The sequence below is a fragment of the Equus asinus genome, chromosome 21 (genome assembly GCF_041296235.1).
Source record: "Equus asinus isolate D_3611 breed Donkey chromosome 21, EquAss-T2T_v2, whole genome shotgun sequence".
Taxonomy (NCBI): Eukaryota; Metazoa; Chordata; class Mammalia; order Perissodactyla; family Equidae; genus Equus; species Equus asinus.
Window position 1 is genome coordinate 50,346,023 of NC_091810.1, and position 21,946 is coordinate 50,367,968.

At 50.1% G+C, this 21,946-nt stretch overlaps 1 protein-coding gene across 1 annotated transcript; it reads right to left on the reverse strand.

Annotated features, from left to right (window-relative positions):
• Positions 1 to 10,541: 10,541 nt before the first annotated feature.
• Positions 10,542 to 12,451, reverse strand: LOC106821778 (protegrin-2-like). The gene is made up of 4 exons (XM_014826646.3): positions 12,254 to 12,451; positions 11,506 to 11,613; positions 11,283 to 11,354; positions 10,542 to 10,676 (listed from the first exon to the last, which is right to left on the reverse strand). Exons 1-4 carry the CDS (start codon positions 12,449 to 12,451, stop codon positions 10,542 to 10,544), a joined length of 513 nt encoding a protein of 170 aa, XP_014682132.2.
• Positions 12,452 to 21,946: the final 9,495 nt, after the last annotated feature.

Sequence of the window (21,946 nt, forward strand, 5' to 3'; positions counted from 1 at the left end):
AATGGGAAGAGTTGTTCACTTGCATCTGGACTGGAAGATGTTTACTACTTTACTACACAGCAGACATAAGAATTCTCTCCCTGCCAGGCAACAGAGCCCAAAATCTCCAGCCCATGAGATTTTGCAGTCAAACCAGTGAGAAACCTTTACATTTTGGACTTCCTCTTTCTTCCAATGGATTCTTTGTTTATTACAGCCTCTCCCTACTCCCCTTTTTCCTCTATAATAGCAAGAGCTTCCTTTGTTTTCTGGATTTACATATGATCACCTATAGCCTGCATATCTCGAATTGCAATTCCTCTATCTAACCCAAATAAACTCCTTTTGCAGGTAAAACAACTGGACAATTCACTTTTTGAGTTGACAACCTATTGCCCTACAACTCTACACTCCAATCTTTCACATACCCAGCTAAGAATTCTTTTTAGAAACATAGGCCACCCCGTTAGATACTCTTATTAATTGTACTGATAGGGGTTTGGACCAAAACTGTCCTATAGGTCTTAGGCAACATCAGATGAGAGTGGCCATGACTATGAAACCCAGTAGGATGCTCAGATCCATTTGGAATATGAACTGTAGCCAGGCTCCCCATCTGGGGCCCAATCCGTTGTGTATTATTAACCCAGATGCAGCAAAAGGGGGGCAATTGCACATGCTTCACCTCAAATGGTCAGCAAGAAGTCTAGGGCAGTGAAACTTTTTATCACCATGAGGAGAGTTTAGACTAGTTTGTGTATGGCAGGCAAGGAGAGGCCTGACACTCAGGTAAGAAGTAGCAGCGATCTCAGCAGCAGCATTTTGCTGATAGGGGGTCAGGATCCAACAATCATTTAAACTTGGAACACTTGCTATAGTCTGTGCAGAACATAGAAAAGAGTATGAAAATTAGAGGATGAGCCTTCAGAAAACCATACCAGAGTCCAGGAAGTTCCTCTTGTTCCGTCATCTTTGGTGGAGGCCGTTCACTCCTGGAGTCGGCAGTTGTTGGAGGGTTTCTAAGAGTTCTTAGATTAAGATTTTTCATTGGCCATTGATCAAGTTGAGGATGGTGCCAGCAGTCTGGGTTAAATTGGCCGGTGCCCTACAAACAAAAGCTGAGAGAGAGATTGATGGTCCCTCTTCCCATCCTGACCTCTCTGAGTCTAAGGCATTCTATCCCATCAGCCGTGGTTGTTGCCCTTCTTCCACAGCCAAGCGATCTGCATGACCAGCCCCTGCAGCAATCACATCACCCTTTCTCCAGTCCTCCCCACGTCTCACACAACATAGGCCCAACCTCATTCCTAGGTGTCTAGCAACTTCTTCCTTTTGTACCTTGACCCATCCTAGATCATCTCCACCCTCTGCTGTGGGAGTCACCCTAGTAGAACCACCTTAGGAGCTGTCACCTCATATTCATGATCATTATCATCAATATCCATAACTTCCCAGATCCCAGCAGCCATAGCCAGGCAGCAAATTAGTACTAGGTTAGAGTCACCCACCGTCTGGCTCCTCTTTGCAACTTGAAAATTCTAGTAGAGTGATTTCCCAGGAGTAGGCATGGAAACAAAAAAAGGATGAGAAGGATTACTTTTGTGGTTTGAGTGTCTTACAGCCAGTCTGGGCCTCCTCCCTCATTCCCTAACCTCATGATTAAACATTCTATCTACATAAAAGTTACCCTTCCTTGGAATTGCCCTATTTAGAGCCCAAACTGCCTTTCTTAAGTGTGTGCTCCACTGGGAGCTGAGCCTGGTTGTCCGGTTATCCTTTTCAGCTTTTCCTTTAAGAGTCCATTCCATCTTTCTATGGCCCCAACTGCTTGGAGATGTTAGTGGGCATAAAATGTCCAGCGAGGGTTTCAGGTAGCTATCCACTGCTGGGTACTTCTTACTATAAGGCAGAATCACTGTTGATTGGATGCGCTTAGGGAATCCAAATATGTAACATACTCTATCTAACAGTCCTTGAATAGTATGGTCCACGTATGCTGTGCAGACAGAGATGGCACCCCTGGTTATGTGCCCCAGAGTTCCCTTTGTCACTCAACTATGGAGCTGGCAGTCAGGCACATTTGCCAGGCTTCCTTGGCCTCAGGTTCTGGAATCACTACACATTATTTTGGGGCCTGATCCTGAATGGTAGATGGATTACCAGGCCCTGAGTGATGGTTCATCCGCAAGGCTGTGGTTCTTAACTGGGTAGTACAGGTTTGATTAACTTGTTCATTACAATGATGTTTATCCTTGAATGGTCCTTTTCCATGGGTATCCACATGATTCATGAGCAGCGGCTGTGGGTCCTGTGCAATCTGTTGCCATGTTTGCCCTACAAAGACTGAGATGTGATCATCGAGTTGTTCCACTGCCAGGCATCAGACCACATTCCCAGTCCACTATGTTCTGCCCATGAGCCAGTAAAAAAAGTAACAGGGGGGGTTGGGGGCTGGCCCCGTGGCCGAGTGGTTAAGTTCGCGCGCTCCGCTGCAAGCGGCCCAGTGTTTCATTGGTTCGAATCCTGGGCGCGGACATGGCACTGCTCGTCAAGCCACGCTGAGGCAGCATCCCACATGCCACAACTAGAAGGACCCACAACGAAGAATATACAACTATGTACTGGGGGGCTTTGGGGAGAAAAAGGAAAAAATAAAAATCTTTAAAAAAAAAAAAAAAGTAACAGGGTGAATTTTAGGGAGTATTTTCCTGGGCAAGGCCCCACAGTCCACAACTCTGCCCCTCAGGCAGAGTACCATTTTTCATGCCTAGTTTTAAACAGATTTCTTTGAGGCTGAACAGCTGCATGGGCCCAGTGCACTCATCTGCCCTGAACTTCACTGATCTACCCATGAATCAAGGCTAGGCCCCTTCAGAAACCTTAGTTCTACCAAAGCCACTAGAAGCTCTGACACAGACCTCCAGATCTGACCTAGCTGCATCTGGAAGGTGACTCCACATTTTCCTGTAGATGTTGGACTCCATTAATGCCCAGTTTACATCTTTTCTGAGCAATATCCTTTTTGGTGACTTTTTTGGTTTTTACCCATCCCATGATAGGGATGTCAGGCCGTAACAATCCCTGCTGTTGCTTTCTGAGTTTCTCAGTGTTCATTGATGCCCAATAACAAGCCAGTAATTGCTCTCAAATGGACTATGCCAGGTGGCAGCATCAGGAAAGTGCTGTGTCCGTATCCACAAGGGGATCCTTGCCTAGGGGCTCCATCGTTCTGCCACAGGCTCCAGTCTGTATAACTATCAGTCACCAACACTTGTAATTTAAAGGCTCTTTAGGACTAACTGGCCTGAGCAGAAGTTCAGTCTACACAGCCTGTTGAGGGGTTTCTTTAAGCACTTCTGCATCTACCAGCTCTTCAGTTGGTGGTGGTGGTCTTGTCTTCTGTACTGCTTTGCTGCCACCACACAGCTGAGCCAGGGGAGCCTCGTAGGTTCCCAGCTCTGCACTTGTCCCACTGCCACTGTCCTAACCTTGGCCTTTCCCCAGTGGGAGCATCCCTTACGGTCAGGAGCAGTGTTACTCATCCTTAGAACATCTGTTTCCACAATGCCATCAGCAGGATCAGCTACCTGGGTGTGCGGAATGTCCTTCAAATGGATCAACAGACTAGTTTCAAGGACTGTAGTAGGACCAGTGTCAGTGGAAACGGCAACTCGGTAACCTAAAAAAGACAGCCGTGAAGCACTGCCTTAACCTGGATAGGAGCAATCAAAGATCTGGTGCAGGAGCAAGTAGAGCCAGAGCCCCATGGAGTGTGGCTTTTTTTTACTGTAAGACAAACAAGGACCAACTTTTCACAGGAGTTACGAGTTTGGCACACAGCGCTGGTTTTAGTACCAGGACGATTGAGTTCTTTACTTTGTAAAAGGCAGCCTTATTCTTTGACTGCCAGAGGAATTCAGTTTTGTGACTCCATCCACATTGTTCAAGAAACTTCACCTGGCAAACAGGCCTGTGAGTTTTGTTGTGATTCATCAGTCACTCCTGCTGACTGTTGATGTCACAGGAAGCAGAGACACTAAGCTGGAAACCTGTGGCCACCCACCCAACAGAACGTCATTTACGCAGTGAGACATTGGACAGTGTTGGCAGCATATTCTTGGAAGATCCCTCCACTACGTGTTGAAGTGATGTGTTATTGGCATAGAGATGTAATTAATCACAGATGTATGCTGTAAACCTCAGGACAACCGCTTAAAAATATTTTAGACGGAAGTATAATAGCCAAACGTGGATATACAGTTTAATCATATAACAATTGAAAAGAAGGCAGAAAAAGAGAGAGGGAAAATAAACAAAGAAATTCGATGAATCAGAAATAGCCACAAGATAATAGGTTATAACCCAGATACGCCACGGCCTCCATTCAGTGTAAAAGGTCCTGTGTTACCCAAGTTGTCTGCTCCCTGTGAGTGCTGTGTGCACATCCAGGGCCTTGCTGACTATGGAGGGACCGCCCCTCCCAGGGCAGTGGATTCCCAGAGCAGGCAAGCACTCCTGTCAGAGGCACACTGACCCCCACCCCACCTCTTCTTCTTGTGAGACTGTAACCTCCTGTCCTCACCACCCTGGCCCGGGCATCAGACCACCCGGGCAGCCCTTACATCCCTAAGCCCACGGAAATTATTCTAATTCGCCAATTTTTAACCTGGTTTCCCCCCCTTGCCTGCCTTGCCCATTCCTTCTCTGGAAAGCCATAATACAGGCGTCCCCGCAGGTCCCCTCTCTCTCTCTGCCTCTGACGGACCTCCTGTGGCCCAGCATGGCGGGACATGCCCCCTCCTCTGGGGAACTGGGACTAATAAGCTCTCTTTCAGTGGTCTCCTGATCTGTTGGCCTCACAGACCTGAATAAACTAAATCCTCGGAACAATTTAAAACGAGAAAGAGAGAGAGATTGAGAAAGGATAAAGCAAATGGGCAGAATGTTAACGAGGTAACTCTGGATAACAAGAATATGAACTCATTTTTTGTACTTTTCTTGATACTTTTCTGTAAATTTGAAATTATTGCCAAATAAGATGTTTTAAAAAAATTTTAAAGGTACAACATTCAGTAATTGGATAAGCAATGTATTCCTGTTATTTGCAGCTTGCTTCTAGTCTTTCCTTCAATCAAATTCTTGCCCCGAGGACCTTGTTACAGCTGCACCCTTCCCTTGGGAATAATGTTTATGCTGGTTAAAATATATTTTTAATGAGTATACATATAATTTTTGAAGATTAAAGAGAATATTTAAAATTTTTTATTCATATAAAGTGCACAAACACTCACACAACCACACTGACAAACACACACCCACACTGACACATATACCCATCAACATGAAAAGGAAATTCACCTGTTTTTTTATCCTCAAAATAAGTTTATTTGGGAATCACCAAAGAATGGCAATTTGGGATATTCATGCTACGGCACACCGTAGGCAGATCCAGCAAGCAAAGGACGGGAGCTGCTTTTACAGAGAAAAAGGGGGAGAAGGGGCGCTGTTCTAAACAAAAGTCCATTGGGGGAATGTAGCAGTTCAGGGCAGCAACCACTTCTCCTTGGCTGAACTGTAGCGCTTCTCCTTGGCTGGGCTGTTATTGGGTGGAGAGGGAACCTTCCTTCAGTAGTAAAGTAGTTTTACTTCCTGTCCTAGATGCGGGGGTCGTTTAGTCCTATTCAGTGTAATTGATGATGTATGCTAGGGCATGAGAGCTCCCCCTACAGGCCTTCCTGACTCCAATTTAGTTAAAGTTTCTTTTATTAATATCCACATTTATCCTTTTGATCAACATCTTTCTCCAAAATCATCACTGATCAACAGTCAGCTTCTCTGTATGTAGTGGTCTTGTCCCTCGGTGCCAAGAAGGACCTTTCCTGATTGTCATGTCCCACATGGGTAGGAAAGTGCTTAGTGGCCCAAACCATTTGGGCCACATTTGAGTAACAAGGAAGTTCAGGAGAGAGAACTCTCAGGCATTTCTTATTCAAAGTCTATAGTTGTCCAAAGTTGTAAGCCTTGGAAACCATTTCAAATTGTTGAGCTAATGTCACCTTATTAGGTGCATCATCTTTCCAAAGGCAACAGGGACAGAACTTTGCAATAGGTATACAGAGTAAGAGTAAAAGCAATACTATAAGCTCAGTTTTCAGGATGGTTCTGAATCAGGGGCCCAGACCTGAAGGTAACCAGGTGAACAAATCAAAAGACAGTGGGTTGTTAGGTGAAGCTTGTTGTAGCTAATCTTACGTAACTGGGTTTCTACTTCCCCAGAGGCATTTATCCACATGCAACAGGAGGTGCTCATCACTGCACAGACACCTCTTTGCTCAGCAAGTGGATAATCAAGGGCTATACTTGTACAATTACCAAAGCTACCTTGGCCAATGAGTAAGTGACCATTGCTGAGTTGAAACTGTTTTGGCTCTGGAATCAGCTAATTCCTCTAGTGCAGGGAGAGACTCCTGGTCATTTGTTCACCGGCATTCAACATGTGAAGAAAGCTCTTCCCAAAGAGGCAAACCCAGAGTGAGTCCCTCATCCTCTCTGATTCAGATTCAGCACTTCCTGAGGTGCTTTACCTGCCTTATCCAACCAAAGCACTAAACAAATCCCTTAAAGTAGGCTGTGTTGTTCCCATTTTACAGATAGGAAAACTGAGGCCCAGAAAGGTCAAACACCTGCCCAGGGCCACACAGACAGAAGACTAACTGCTCTCAGACTTCTCAACTCCTCAGATTTCCCTTTCCTTTGCCCCAGTGAGGCTGACCAGGAGTGTTCTGTCCCCTCTGGGGGTCCCCTAACACTTGAGACCTCAGAGGAGGAGGTCGAGGGCAGGGTCCACAGGGCCTCACCTGATAAACCCAGTCTCCCTCCTCGGTACAGCAGAGGTTTGGGGACAGCAAAAACCGCTCCTCGTCCACACTCATTGCCTCCCCTCTTTCATACCTCTTGCTCTCTCCCCTACTCGATGTGGTTGGTTTCTGTGCCCCCAACCCACTGAGGCCACCACCCACTGACTTCAGGGGCCTTCACATCGGCACAGACAGTGGGAAACCCTTAGGAGCCATCTCCCTGGGCCAATTGGCCTCCTGTGTACTCTGACAACTTTTTGAAATCCTCAATGGCCCTGGATTACAGCACTGCCCCACAGCTCACCCCATCCCCATCCCTGTACCCTGGAGACCTCTGGCTTTTCTCTGCTTGTCTCCACACCAGGCCCCGGCACCTACACCCACCTGGGATGAGCTGGACGGACTCTGCAGAGCTCCCACCTCAGTCCACAGCCATCACAGGCTGGGCTCTCTAGAAGCAGAGCCTGAGGTGGGAATTCAGAGGCATACGATCGATTGAGGGGTGTGCTCAGGAGGAGGGGGCTGAGGGAAGCAGGATGGGGCAGAGGAAGGAGCTGAGCAAGGATGTGGTCCATCCTGAGACCAGCTCATCCCGACCCCACCAAAGCCCTGAACCGGAATTGTACCCTCCTTTAGTCCTGACTGGAGGCAGGGGCGGGCTTAACATCCCCTCATCAGTCAGTCACTCTCCACAGCTGCAGGCAGAGGGAATGTAACCCCCAGGCATCTCCTGGGGAGGCTGTGAGGGGGGCAGCTGTGAGCCATTAGCAGTGAACATGGCATTCCACATCCAAACAGCTGGGCGATGGGAGCAGCAGCCCAGGGAGGAGATCTGGGCAGGGCACTAACCATCTACTACAATGGGCCTTCACCCCAGGCCCCACCCAGGGACCAACATGCCGCTGGCACCTCAGAATCAACATGTTCAAAACTGAACTTGTCATCTCCCCACACTCATCTCATACCTGCCCCAGGAAGCTGAACAGCCCGTGGTCATTCTCTCAGGAAGCGCCACCACTGAGAGGCTCCCCAGGGAACCAACCTGCCTCATCCTCTCTGCCATGACTCCATCCCAGTCAGCCCCACCCTCTGTCAGCCTCTGGGCCAATCCTCCTTCCACTCTCTCCTCCATCCTCTGCTCTTGGCCACTGCCCTGGGGGGACATGTCCTTGCTGGTCTCCCTCACCATTCACCCTGCTAAACACACACACACACACACACACTGAAGCCAGGGTGCTCTGGCTAAGATGGATGCAGGATCCGATCTCCCCTTGCTAAAACCATCACTTCTCTCTATTGCTCTTCAGGACCTGGGCCTACCTCTGCACTCAACCCTGACCCCCACCGCCTTGCATGCCTACCCTGAGCACTGAACAGAGTGTCACTTCCCACTTCTACTGTGCCTGTCATTGTGCCTTTGCCCAAGCTGTCTTCTCTCTGAATCACCCTCCTTTCCCCCATGCTGGATGGAGATCCCCTTTTGCATTGCCATAACACTGTGGAAGTCACTTGCCCATAGAACTCGCCATCCAGAGCTTTACTGCCAAGGAGAATTGACAAACCAAGGGTGCCGGGGCCTGATGCTCCAATGCCATTCATGAAAGGGTCTAACATTTGTTCTCTCGTGGGTAAGAAGGTATCATAGTTGAACAGCAGGCACCTTTGCCAGCAAATCACTTTAGAGGGCACTGACAAGGCCTGCAGACCTCCCTGCCAGTGGCCAGGTACACTCCTTGATGAGGGGCTGAGATGGAAAAAATGTAAGCATCCATCCCTTTCTGGCATCAGTGGTCAAATATGCATGTTGACAGCCTGGTACATGGCAAGGGACACCTGGCTAACATCCATGTATGATATCAAAGGACAATGCAGGGCTGGGGAATAGGAGGGTTGTCATGGTAGCAGGATGGGCAATTATGGAAGGAAATTTGAAATGGATGTGATTGGCACAGGCCCATATCAGCCTGACAAGTGATTCCTCTCTCAGTTTGGGCAGAAAAGTGACAGCTGTGAGGGCTGATTCGTAGCATTTGCCAATTTCCACGGTGTAAATACTTTACCATCACTGGATTTCAAACTACCAAGAGTTTAACAACCAGCTCGAAAAAGTCTTGAAACTTAGCAGTTAGCTCTGGGAAGCCAGTATCCTCTGGCACTGACACAACACCGCCCCCTGGGTTCGTGATGACAAAGAGTGAGAAGCATCTTAGGTTTCTTGAACCTGCCTGAAATCAGCTGCACCTGTTCACCAAGAATAAGCAAGCACAACAGACAACAGAGTAAACGGGACGTGAGTCCTGCCCTCTGTCCCTCTCAGAGAGGGGTGTCTGCGTCCTACTTTAGGTTGACCCAGCAGCAGCCCTCAGACAAGGATTCAAGTGGAAGTAGTTAGTTGGGAGGCGATCACAGAAAGCACCAGCAGGAGCGTGGAGAAGTAAGACAGGGCAGGAACAGAGGTCAGAAGGGGACATGTTCACGGACAGCTCGTTGCTGTGGGCAACAGGGGCATGACCCAGCTGGGGACCTCTGGGAGGTGTAACACATCTTGGAGTGGCTCCACCCCAGGAGTGAGGAAGGGAAGATATTTTCTCACCAACTCTGACCTATCGTTGGTTGAGGCTGCTCCCTGGAGCACCAACTCCCCAGTACTTCCAGTCTGTCCCACTGCAAAGAGCCACAGGTGCTTCAGGTCAGCTAACGATGGTGAGTGGGCAGGACATGGGCAGTGTCTGAAATGCACAGTGTGACGGAGATGTGACCTGTGTATCACTCTGCATGTGTCTCCTTGCCAGAGCTCCTCACCCGACTGAGCAGGATTCTTATTTTTAATGGTACAAAATTTGTGTACCATTCGATCCTACACAAGAGCCCACAACTTAGATCTGCTACCCAGCTAAAGAAACAGTAATCTTTCTCAATGCCAGAGGAAAAGCCAGGTGTGGTGGGCAGTTCAAATTTTCAGGGGGAATTGGAACTTTGCGGGCTCTGTACCAGCAGGCTGACCTTAGAACCCAGTCAGCCAGGAAAGTGCTCGGCATGTCTGTGAGTGTGTAACAGAATGCCTGGCCGCACCCTCCACTGCCACCTCCATGTGAGCAGGACCAGCTCCATAGCATCCCCACCTCCCCTGCACACACAGTGGATCTCAAGTCCCACTGGGTGTTCAAGAGGAGGGTGGGAGGTACGTGAAGGACATGGAGTGGGACCCTGAGAATGGAGACGCTGTCGTGGACTCTTGGCCCTGCCGCCTCACCCCATGTCCTCCTGGATGGAACAGCTGCCCCATCCATCTCTGTTTTCTGCATGCACACACACACACACACACACATATAAACTCAGGACTTCCCAGAGTTAAGGACTCGGTTGGCCGTGTTAATTGGGAGAAGGCAAGACAGATGAAATGGAAGCCTGGAGGAAATTGCTCTCACAAGAATTTATTTATTTATTTATTTATTTATTTATTTATTTATTTATTTATTTGAGGAAGATTAGCCCTGAGCTAACATCTGTGCCCATCTTCCTCTACCTTATATGTGGAACACCTGCCACAGCATGGCTTGCCAAGCGAGCCGTGTCCTCACCCGGGATCAGAACCAGTGAACCCCGGGCCGCCAAAGCGGAACAGGAAAACTGTGCTGCGCCACTGGGCTGGCCCCAAGAATTTATTTTTCAGTATCCTGAAGCCTGAGCCAGGGCAAGCAGACCCTAGGATGCTAGAAGGAGTTTAGGTCGAGTAATAATCCTGATACCATGACGAGTTGCTTTACTCTTGTCACGAATCGTCTGCTGATGTCTCTGGATAAGGCTACCCAAGCTGTGAAATCTTTTGACACGCTGGGGCTGTGAACCAGGAGGAAACAGGCTCCTTGTGGGGGCTGGACCCAGGTCAAGACGAGACCCTTCCCCACCAAGACACCCCTCTTCTTGGGATACCGCAGGAGACTTGGCACCCCAGTTCACCCTCTGGCTCTGATCTTAGAAGCATCTGAATGAAGCCCTACGCACACAAACAGTTGAGGACTCTGAAGCCTGGAGAGGATAAGGGGCTTCCCAGGGTCACACAGCCCATCCAGCAAAGTGGGACAGGAGCATGGGCTGAAAGCTCATTACTCTAAGTCCGTGGCTTCAAACGTCAGCAGGAGTCAGAATCCCTGGGTGGCTTGTTAAAATACAAATTGTGGGGCTCAGCCCCAGAGTCTGCTTCAGTAGGTCTGGTGGGGCCTGAGAATCTGCATTTGTGACAAGCTCTCAGGCAAGGACCACATTTTGAGAACTGCTAATTTAAGGAATTGCAGAGCCAGTTCTGAGACCTGGGGCTCAGGTGGAGGGAGGAGCCCAGGGTAGGAGGGGCTTTCTCTGCCCTGATGGGGCAGTGGGTATTTGGTCCATAGGATGTTCCACGCATCACCTCCCCATCAGGACCTACAACCCAGATTGGCCACTCACCTCATCACAGCTGGCGTCGAAGTAGTCCTTGACTGGGTCCAGGATGACTGTCCCCACACACTGTTTCACCAGCTGCGAAGGGCAGGCTCCAGGTCAAACTGGAAGCCTTGTTTTGTAAACTCCCAGTCTCACCCCAGTGGCTGGAAGTGTTTCCCACAGGCCTCATGTTCAGCTCCTTGGGAGGGATCTGCCAGCATCCTTTTCCCCTAGGCTCCAACCTCACCCCATTCTCCTTGAAGTCACACTGCTCTGGTGTCTGCTTCATTATCCTGGGGCACACAGTTTCCTTCACCATGAAGCTCACAGGTTTTGCGGTATCAGAGTCCTTGTCCTGGTTAGGGGAGAAAATGGGGTGGCCAGGCTCAGGCTTATGCTTGCCATCTCCGTCTGTTTCCTAGCCTGCCTTCCACCAAAACAGTTGCCTTTCAACAGCCCCTACTGTGTGCCCGGCACTGGGCTTGGTGCTGGGGTACAGAGAGGAGGAGGAAGGACACATTCCTTCCCTCAGCAAGCAAACAGAGAGGCGGAGAGGACCTCAGATCAGCTGTGATGAGGAACATGCCCCTCTGAGGGGGCTGAGGGAAATCAGAGTCGTCCTGGAGAAAAGGGCATTGTTACTGGAACCTCACGGATTAGTAGAGCCCTTCCCTGTGAGAGAGACAAAGGAGTCCAGAGCAGACATAAAGCAGAGAAGCCACAGCCTGGATTCAAAGACCCCTTGTGTCCCTGGAACTCCCAGAAGTCCCTGAAGCCTGAATGTGGTTGTGAGTGGGGGGACCTCTTCCCACAGTAGAGATAAGACCGGAAGCTCTCATGCTGAGAGGGGACACAGTTCTGGGAAGGTTTCCTGAGATGTGGGACCACACTTAAAGGGAGAAGTGCCTTCCTGACAGGAGGGACAGCATGAGCAAAGGGAGAGACAGTGTGGCCAGAGCAGACCTTCCCTCGCCATGGCCCCCTCCCAGACTCACTCTCTTGGGTGGCTGGTCCAGCTCCAGGAGGTGGTAGAGATTCTCATCTGAGGACCGCTGGTTGAGGCCATCCACGGCACGGAGCACGGCCTCCTTGTAGCTGAGGGCCTGAGTGGTGGCTGGAGGGATCACCAGGCCCAGTAGAAGTAGCAACGGTGACCATCTACCCAGGCAACGGGTGTTCCTCTGGGTCTCCATGGTCCCCAAATCTGTCTCCTCCCAGCCTACAAGATCCTCCTGTATGTGCAGCCTGGGGCTGATGCAAAGGCAGAACCAGGAGGCTTCTGACCCACCCCATCACTGGCATCCTGCCAGGATGAGGCCTGGGTTTCCCTCAGCCATTGCTGTTGCCTCATGGGGCTTCCTGGACAGTAGGCAAGATCTATCTTATGTGTAAGTGAAGAAATCTTTTCTCCATCTCTTTGACAAGGTCTTGGCCTCTCCTGGGCCACGCTGGGGAGTGTCACAGCCAGGGTTGCTTAAGAGGGTTCAGTCCTCCATGAGAGGAAGGGAGCCAGGCGCGTATCCTACATCCTTCTCCCCTCCCCACCAGGGCCTCCTCAGAAACCAGGTTATTACTGTGTATACACCACTAAATGTCCACCTCTAGGCACTGCAGGGCACCCAGCAGGCACTCAGTTCATAGCTCATGAATGAATAACAGTAACCCTCCTCCTCTGGAGCCTCACCCACCCAGCCAGTTCCAAGGGAGACTTTCAAGGCCACACCATCCTGTTCTCTGGACCCCAGCCCTCAGCTAGTTCAGGGGTTTGGGACCATCTGTCTCCTCTCCTGGATTCTTGACCACTGCCTTTCTCAGTCTAAAAATATCCCAGCCCCTACCAGATGTGGCCTGTGCCCTGGCCCCTCCTCAACCCAGCCTGAGGAAGGGTCATCTACACTCGTTGACCTACTTCTTCACTCTCTCACACTAAAGGCCACAGCAGATTCGTCAGCCCTCACTGGACCCCGTGGCCACTCTCAAGCCTTGTCTTTACCTACGCAGGCTCTAGTGACACTCTCTCCTCCTCAAACTGTCCCCTGCCCCAGTCTCCTGATGCCACTCTCCTGGGTTCCCTCCTGCCTCCCTGGTGGCTCCTGCTCTGTCTCCTCCAAGGACACTCCCCTTGATGAGGAGAGCTGCACACTCGCATCCCAGGCTGCTTCTCCTCCCAGTCCTCGCATCTCCCTGGGACCCCAGTTATCGTGATCAGACCTCTCCTGCTCTGTGCCTCTGAGTTCAAGTCCCCCATGAATACCCATGGCTGTCCCCACGGGGCCCCCTGGCCTGCTGTGCTGCTGGGTGCTGCTGCATGGGCCCTGAGCTCACAGCCTGGGGAGCACCCACCTGCTCCTACTTCCTCCTGGGGACTCACCCCCTGACCTCCCCCAGCGCCCCTGCCCTGGTTCCTACCACCATCTTCTCTCCTCTGAAGTGCAGACACTGCCTCCAGACTCCATCGTTTCCAGGTTCCAGGATCCCCCAGACCACAGTCACTCTCCACACCATTGTCCAGGGGCTCCTCCAAACAGCTGATTTGGCCATTTCACTCCCTGCCTTCAGGAGCCCACACTGCCTGGGCCTGGTCTCAGAGCCTGGATATTACTGCTCCCCATTGCCCTCACCCAGACCCTGCTCATCCCAGACGCCAGGCTGCCACACACCCCAACCCTCAGCCTCCTCTGAGCCTCCTGCTCTTTCCCCCACCTCTGCACCTGATCCCTCGCTTGGCATGCCTTCCAGCCTATGAAGACTTCCCTGACCGCCCACCAGACACAGCAACCTCCTTCTTTGCTCCCACAGCCTCCACTGAGTCTCCTCTGATTTGACCCCAGCGACTCCCTGTCCAGTGCTCTGGTTGAGACACCAGGCTGGGGTGGCTGGTGCTGGCAGGTGGAGAGAGCACAGCTGGGAGAGATGATGAGGCAAAGTGATAGAGGGGTCCAGGGACCATGAGGTAACATATAGTCCCAGCTCTCCTGTGGAATGGCTACGAGGCTGAGAGGCCTGGTGTGGCTCCTGGCTTCAGTTGGCCTGTGGGACTCTTGGGCACTTGCACGGGGATCCTTGGGAGACAGCAGCTAGAATAAAAATTGCTGGTTGCGCACTCAGCCTCGGGAAAAGGAAAGAGAAATGGGCTTCTGTGCATCCTGGTTTCACAGTCCAGGTATTGCCCCAGTGGCCTCTTGGTCAAGCAGAGCTTGCACATCAGGGACCTTCATAGCAGTTGGGAGGAGGGTCAACCCAGCTCTCCTGGCTCCCTCACTTTTTTTGTTAACTTCAGGGTCCCCAAGGAGCCAAACTGGGAGATAAGTGGGTATCAATGTTAGTCCTTAGACTGTGGTGTGAGCCCGGCCCAGTCCCGCCTTCCCCTAGGTCAGATCCAGCACACTCAGAGATCCTGCCCGACTGGCTGAAGGGGACATTCCGCCTAGGCCAATACCAGACACTCCTCTCACTTGGAATCGGCCTGAGCCCAAGGGCTTCCACAGGTCCTCTGATGCAAGTCCAAAGTCTGGCTCCAGGGGCACTCTTCTTCCTTCTCTGGGCCACAGCACAGGGTCCAGGCTTCCCAGGTTCCAGGAGTGAGCCCTGTCCCTGGCCGAGTACCTGTGAGTGGGTGTCCACCCCGTGAGGAGGGAGGCGGACTCAGACCCTCAGAACCCAGGGCTGCGCCTCTGCTGGGGAGGAAGGGGAGAGGCTCTCCCCAGCTTTCCATTCTCATGATGTCTCCTCCCATTAACAAGGTGATCAGAAGATTCCAGATCAGAAAGGAATAAACAGAGAAGCTTTTGCACATGAGGCCTGGAGAGATGGGCCCAGTGTGGTCAAGGAACTTGGTCCACAGAGGCTGCTGAGGGCTCTGGGAGGCCCTCCATGGATTAACAGATGCTAGAGTTCCCTCCCTCATTCCAGAATCCCTCCTTCTCCTGAAACAGGACTGACCTTAGTCCCTTCTTTCCCTTCCCTCTCCAGGTCCCTGTGCAAAGTCCTAGAGCCTGAAGAGCCAATGGCTGCCTGGCTGAGGCACCCAACCTTTCAGGCCTGCTCGCCCCTCAGATGACCTTCGTCAGGATGGTCCGCTTGTCTGAAAGGGAGGACTATGCAGACAGTGTGGTCATCCTCTCAGGGAGCACCCTATCTATCCTCAGCCTCTGTCTCTGTGTGCAAGCCACTGTCCCTCCCCGTGCCCAGAGTCCGTGGTCTGCACACCAAGAAGCCCAGGACTTGAGAGTTAAAGAGCTCAGGCCTCTGCACCTGGCTGCCTGGGGTCCAGGCTCAGCCCTGCCGGGACCTGCTTTGTGGTCTTATGCAATGTGTACACACTCTGTGCCTCAGTTTCTTCATCTTTAAAACAGGGATGATAACTACAGTGTCCAGTTCATATAACGGTTGGGAAGACCAAGCACAATGTGGTGTGGGCTCAGAATGTGTCAGTGCATTGTTGACGTGAGCTCCTGGGTTAAAACTTCAGAAGCAAACAGGAGCCAGGAGGTAGGGAACTTGAGTGACTCAGCAAGAGCTGCCCTCCCTCAGGACGTCAGAATCCTCTAAACTGAGGGCTTCACACAAGATGGTCCCCAAGGACACTTTGGACCCTTGGTTTATATTTTCAGGATCAACCTGAAAGAAATGAGGCTCTAAGGAGGGGACTTCAGGGGCAGTTTAAGACAAACACTTTATTACAGGATCTCCAATCCTAGTGCTGGGGGCCGGAGGGGAAGGCTCCCAAGGCCAACCACTGCGGGGATCTCCCTCCCGACCCTGGACAAGCGGACACGTAGGCCACACCCCATGAGGGCCTCCAGGGAGCAGAGGGAAGCAATCTGATGGAAAACAGACCAACGGGCTCATTGATCAGTTTTTCATTCTTGGGAACGTTTCTCAACCTGCCTGAGCCTCACTCTGCCCTGAAGTGTGTCCCTGAGGTCTGCCGGGAGGGCTGTGAGGACTAGAGCAGCAATGAGTGTGCGGAAACGGCTGACACGCAGCTCGTGCTCATGGACTACCCGAGCAGACAGCCCACCCCCATAGTGGACCCAGGTGGACTTCCAACTTTGCCGAGCAGCTGAGCTAGGAGGTGCTCTGGCATGGTCCTGGAAGCACAGGTAGCTGAACCTGCCATTCAGGCAAGTTGCATCCCTTCCCAGAGCCATAGTTTTCTGGCATAATCTTGGAGACAGAAACCCCAACCCCATGGACAGCAGTGTAATGGAGTCAGCTGCATAGTTGGGGACAGATGTGCTGATGCCCTGTGTCATAGAGGGCACCAGCCACAGGGTCTGCCCAGACCCCACAGTTCCACTTTCCACCTTTCTTTCACCCGAAGTATTGGACCCCCAGGAGACTTGGAGAGGGCAGTCCCAAGCCCCATCCTTTACCAGCTGAGTCACTTTGAGCACATTGCTTTGCTTTTCCCAGCCTCATTGTCCTCATATGCAGGATGGGAATTACATGTCCGTCAGGGTTGGCACAGGGAGAAATGGGACAGCGAGTGAGAAAGGACATGTTCACCATCAAGTCCTGCATTCCCAGGGCGTTTCCCTGAGAGAAGTCACGGTCAGGTCTCCTTGCTCTGGGATGGCTCAGGCCCAAGTGTCCCCCAACAGACACACGCACACTTGGGAGCTGTGCCCTGTCTCCCTGCCAACAACTCCGCCCACTGCCCCAGGCCCGGCCACATATCTGCTCAGGCGGACTTTCAGGAAGTCAGCCCAATGTCACCCCCAGCTGGCATCCTCTGTGATGCACCCTCCGCCCAACACCAGGATGGGAGATGGCTCCCCAACCCCACCTTCTGTCTCAGGCTGGGTTCATATGTCAGGCTGGTCCCCAGGGTGGGTCCACCTGTCTCCTCAGATAAGGGTCATGGAGGCCTGGGTGGCCCCCTCACATGGGGACTCCCCCACTCGTCCCTTCTTTCCAGCTTCCCAATGGCGGGACTATACCTCCCCTCAGGCCATGGGCTTCCCAAATGTGACAACTTTGTCTGCCCCTCAGACAGGGGCTCCCAAGGACCAGACCCTGTGTTCCGTTCAGCCCTCAATCTCCAAAGGACCCTTTTATTTCTTGGCCCTCTCTCAGGACTGGGAACTTGGCTCTAGCTTCAGGGCGGTCCTGGTGGGTGTGGGTAGCAGCCAGCAGGTCCAGAGCCAGGTTCAGAAAACATTTCTCAAAAGAAGAACTACATAGCATGAGGTGGGGATGGGTAATTTCCTGCCAATATGCCTCTGTTTCCTGGAGTGATTCCCAAGAGGGGCCTGGGACATGATGCCCGGAGAGGTGGAGACTCTGTCCAACCATAAGGGGGAGACTTGGTTATAGACCAGATGTCAGCTCGCAGGGCCCATCTGTCCCTTCCAAGAGGGCGGGATGGGATATCACTTTGAAGCCTGTTGTTCTCCTGGGAAAGGCCAAGGCAGTTGTGGGCAGTCATACCCTGTCCTGCGTAGCAATAACCATCCAGGGCCTGGGGCCCATTGCATAATCCAGGTTTCCCATCCCCACACTTGCCACAAGGAGGAAGATGAGACATTCAGCTTCCTGCCCTCACATCCCCTGCATCCCTCTTGCCCTTGCCCTGAGCTGTCCCCCGTTCCCAGCCTCTCCCCTTGTCAGTGATTCCTGAAGCCTGTGCCCCTCCGCGTTCTGTGCCTCCGGGTGTCCGGGGACCATGCGCCAGTCTGCCCGCTGCTCCCCTCCTGCTCCGTGACCCCTGACCCACAGCACAGCACTCTGCCTCCTCCTTTGACTCCCCCTGACCCCAGCCCCAACCAGCTTTCCTCTCACTGTTCCCTGCCCATCGGACTTAGTCATTTCTGCTCTAATGCAATTAGGCCCCTGTGTTGTCCAATACCGTAGCCACAAGCACAGGTGGCAATTTACATTTTAATCCAAATTAATTAAATGAAAATAAACTAAAAATCATTTCCTCAGTCAGCCTAGTCCCATTTCAAGTGCTCAGTAACCACATTGGCTGAACCCAGTCCAATCTCAGCTCAGAGCTGGCCAGGGTCCTCCTTCCCCCGTACTCCCTTGCAGCAGGACCCCCAGAGGAGGCCAGGGCTGGGATGATGTCCCTCACTCTGCCTCAACCCAGACCAGGCTTTCCCATGCCCCTCTATGTTCCAGGCCCCACCCTCCTTCCATTTTCTTGTCACTGCCAGAGTAGGATACCAAGGGCTAGGTCACATCACTTGGGTTGTGTGTGGACCTGCAATTGGAACTTGCAGATATGCAGCCCTGAGGTGACAGTGAAGCTGTGGTGGCAATGCCACTCTGCTTCAGGTGTGACCAGTGCTGCCTCTACCTCACAAGAACTCAGAAGGAGGGTGGCAGAGGCCACAGCATGAGGGGAGGAATCTGGAAGCAGGGTGGACCTGAGATGGAAGAGAGAGCTCCAGGGCCAGGGGCACAGCCTGAGCAATGGCATAGAGGCCAGCAGGGCCAACAGGAGGAGACAGGAGGGGAGAGGGAGTGTTGGAAGCAGTGACAGAAGGGAGGGGACAATGGTCCCCAAGACACTCAGTGGGGGCCAGGGCAGGAAACTGAGGGCTTCTTGGATCCTGAGCAGGGCGGGGGATGTAGGTGGGTCAGAAGGTTGCACAGGGGGTACTCCCAAACTCCAGAGGAGCCTAGAACAGAACTGGCCCAGCTAGGACATCACTGAGCACAAGGGCACCAGGGACCCTTGAAGAAAATCAACTGAAAGAAAAATCACTCAGACATCAATTTTCTAAATGACCCATTCCCACCGTTGACTAAATTTACTAATTTGCCCAAAATGTGTATGATGTAATGATGTGGCCTAGAGGGAAGAGTGGAGTCACAGGGCCTGAGAGTGTTGGAGGAGCCAGGCCTCAAGGTTCCAGGGACCCCAAACCCTCCCAGTGTCCTCAGCCACCCCCTCTCTGTCTCACTCTTTCAGGCAATGTTCCCATGTCTGCTCAAATGGATTATAAAGAGAAACCAAAGCACATCTGGTAAAACTGCACAGAAATCTTCAAAATGTTCAAACTGTCTCCTATAAAGTAAACAGCTGTACATTTTTTTTTTTACCTTCCATCTGCTTTTTTTTTTTATTGAGTTATTGATAGGTTACAATCTTGTGAAATTTCAATTGTACATTAATGTTTGTCAGTCATGTTGTAGGTGCACCACTTCACCCTTTGTGCCCACCCCCCACCCCACCTTTCCCCTGGTAGCCACTAAACTGTTCTTGGTCCATAGTTTTAAATTCCTCATATGAGTGGAGTCATACACAGATTATCTTTCTCTTGCTGGCTTATTTCACTTAACATAATTCTCTCAAGGTCCATCCATGTTATTGCAAATGGAATGATTTTGTTCTGTTTTGCAGCTGAGTAGTATTCCATTGTATATATGTACCACATCTTCTTTATCCATTCATCTGTTGATGGGCACTTAGGTTGCTTCCACATCTTGGCTATTGTAAACAGTGCTGCAATAAAGATTGGGGTGCACAGGACTTTTGGGATTGCTGACTTCAGGCTCTTTGGATAAATACCCAGTAGTGGGATGGCTGGATCGTATGGTAGTTCTATTTTTAGTTTTTTGAGGAATCTCCATACTGTTTTCCATAGTGGCTGCACCAGTTTGCATTCCCGCCAGCAGTGTATGAGGGTTCCTTTTTCTCCACAACCTCTCCAACATTTGTTGCTATTAGTTTTAGATATTTTTGTCATTCTAACGGGTGTAAGGTGATATCTTAGTGTAGTTTTGATTTGCATTTCCCTGATGATCAGCGATGATGAGCATCTTTTCATGTGCCTATTGGCCATCATTATATCTTCTTTGGAGAAATGTCTGTTCATGTCTCCAGCCCATTTTTTGATTGGGTTGTTTGATGTTTTGTGATTGAGTTGTGAGAGTTCTTTATATATTAAGGATATTAAGCCTTTGTCAGATATATGACTTGCAAATATTTTTTCCCAGTTAGTGGGTTGTTTTTTTGTTTCAATCCTGTTTTCATTTGCCTTGAAGAAGCTCTTTAATCTGATGAAGTCCCATTTGTTTATTCTTTCTATTGTTTCCCTTGTCTGAGAAGGCATGGTGTCCGAAAAGATCCTTTTAATACTGATGTCAAAGAGTGTACTGCCTAAGTTTTCTTCCAGAAGCCTTATGGTTTCAGATCTCACCTTTAGGTCTTTAATCCATTTTGAGTTTATTTTGGTGAATGGTGAAAAAGAATGGTCAATTTTCATTCTTTTACATATGGCTTTCCAGTTTTCCCAGCACCATCTGTTGAAAAGACTTTCTTTTCTCCATTGTATGCCCTCAGCTCCTTTGTCAAAGATAAGCTGTCCATAGATGTGTGGTTTTATTTCTGGGCTTTCAATTTTGTTCCATTGATCTGTGCACCTGTTTTTGTACCAGTACCATGCTGTTTTGATTACTGTAGCTTTGTAGTATGTTTTGAAGTCAGGGATTGTGATGCCTCCCGTTTTGTTCTTTTTTCTCAGGATTGCTTTAGCAATTCGGGGTCTTTTGTTGCCCCATATGAATTTTAGGATTCTTTGTTCTAATTCTGTAAAGAATGTCATTGGGATTCCGATTGGGATGGCATTGAATCTGTAGATTGCTTTAGGTAGAATAGACATTTTAACTATGTTTATTCTTCCAATCCATGTACATGGAATGTCTTTCCATCTCCTTATGTCGTCATCCAATTCTCTCAGAAAGGCCTTGTAATTTTCATTATATAAGTCCTTCACTTCCTTAGTTAAATTTACCCCAAGGTATTTTATTCTTTTTGTTGCAATTGTGAATGGTATTGTATTCTTGAGTTCTTTTTCTGTTGGTTCATTACTGGAGTATAGAAATGCTACTGATTTATGCAGATTGATTTTATACCCTGCAACTTTGCTATAGTTGTTGATTACTTCTAACAGTTTTCCAATGGATTCTTTGGGGTTTTCTATATATAAGATCATGTCGTCTGCAAACAGCGAGAGTTTCACTTCTTCCTTCCCTATTTGGATTCCTTTTATTCCTTTTTCTTGCCTGATTGCTCTGGCCAGGACCTCCAGTACTATGTTAAATAAGAGTGGTGATAGAGGGCATCCTTGTCTTGTTCCTGTTTTCAGGGGGATGGGGTTCAGTTTTTGCCCATTGAGTATGATGCTGGCTATGGGTTTGTCATATATGGCCTTTATTATGTTGAGGTAGTTTCCTTCTATGCCCATTTTGTTCAGAGTTTTTATTATAAATGGCTGTTGGATCTTGTCAAATGCCTTCTCTGCATCTATTGAGATGATCATGTGGTTTTTATTCCTCAGTTTGTTGATGTGGTGTATCACGTTGATTGATTTGCAGATGTTGAACCATCCCTGTGTCCCTGGTATGAATCCCACCTGATCCTGATGTATGATTCTTTTGATGAATTGCTGAATTCTGGTTGCCAAAATTTTGTTTAGAATTTTTGCATCTATGTTCATCAGTGATATTGGCCTGTAGTTCTCTTTTTTTGTGGTGTCCTTGTCAGGTTTTGGTATCTCCAGGAATTTATCCATTTCCTCTAGGTTATCCATTCTGTTGGCATATAGTTTTCTGTAGTATTCTCTTATAATCTGTTGTATTTCTGCAGAGTCTGTTGTTATTTCTCCTCGCTCATTTCTGATTTTGTTTATTTGAGATTTCTCCCTTTTTTTCTTTGTAAGTCTGGCTAGTGG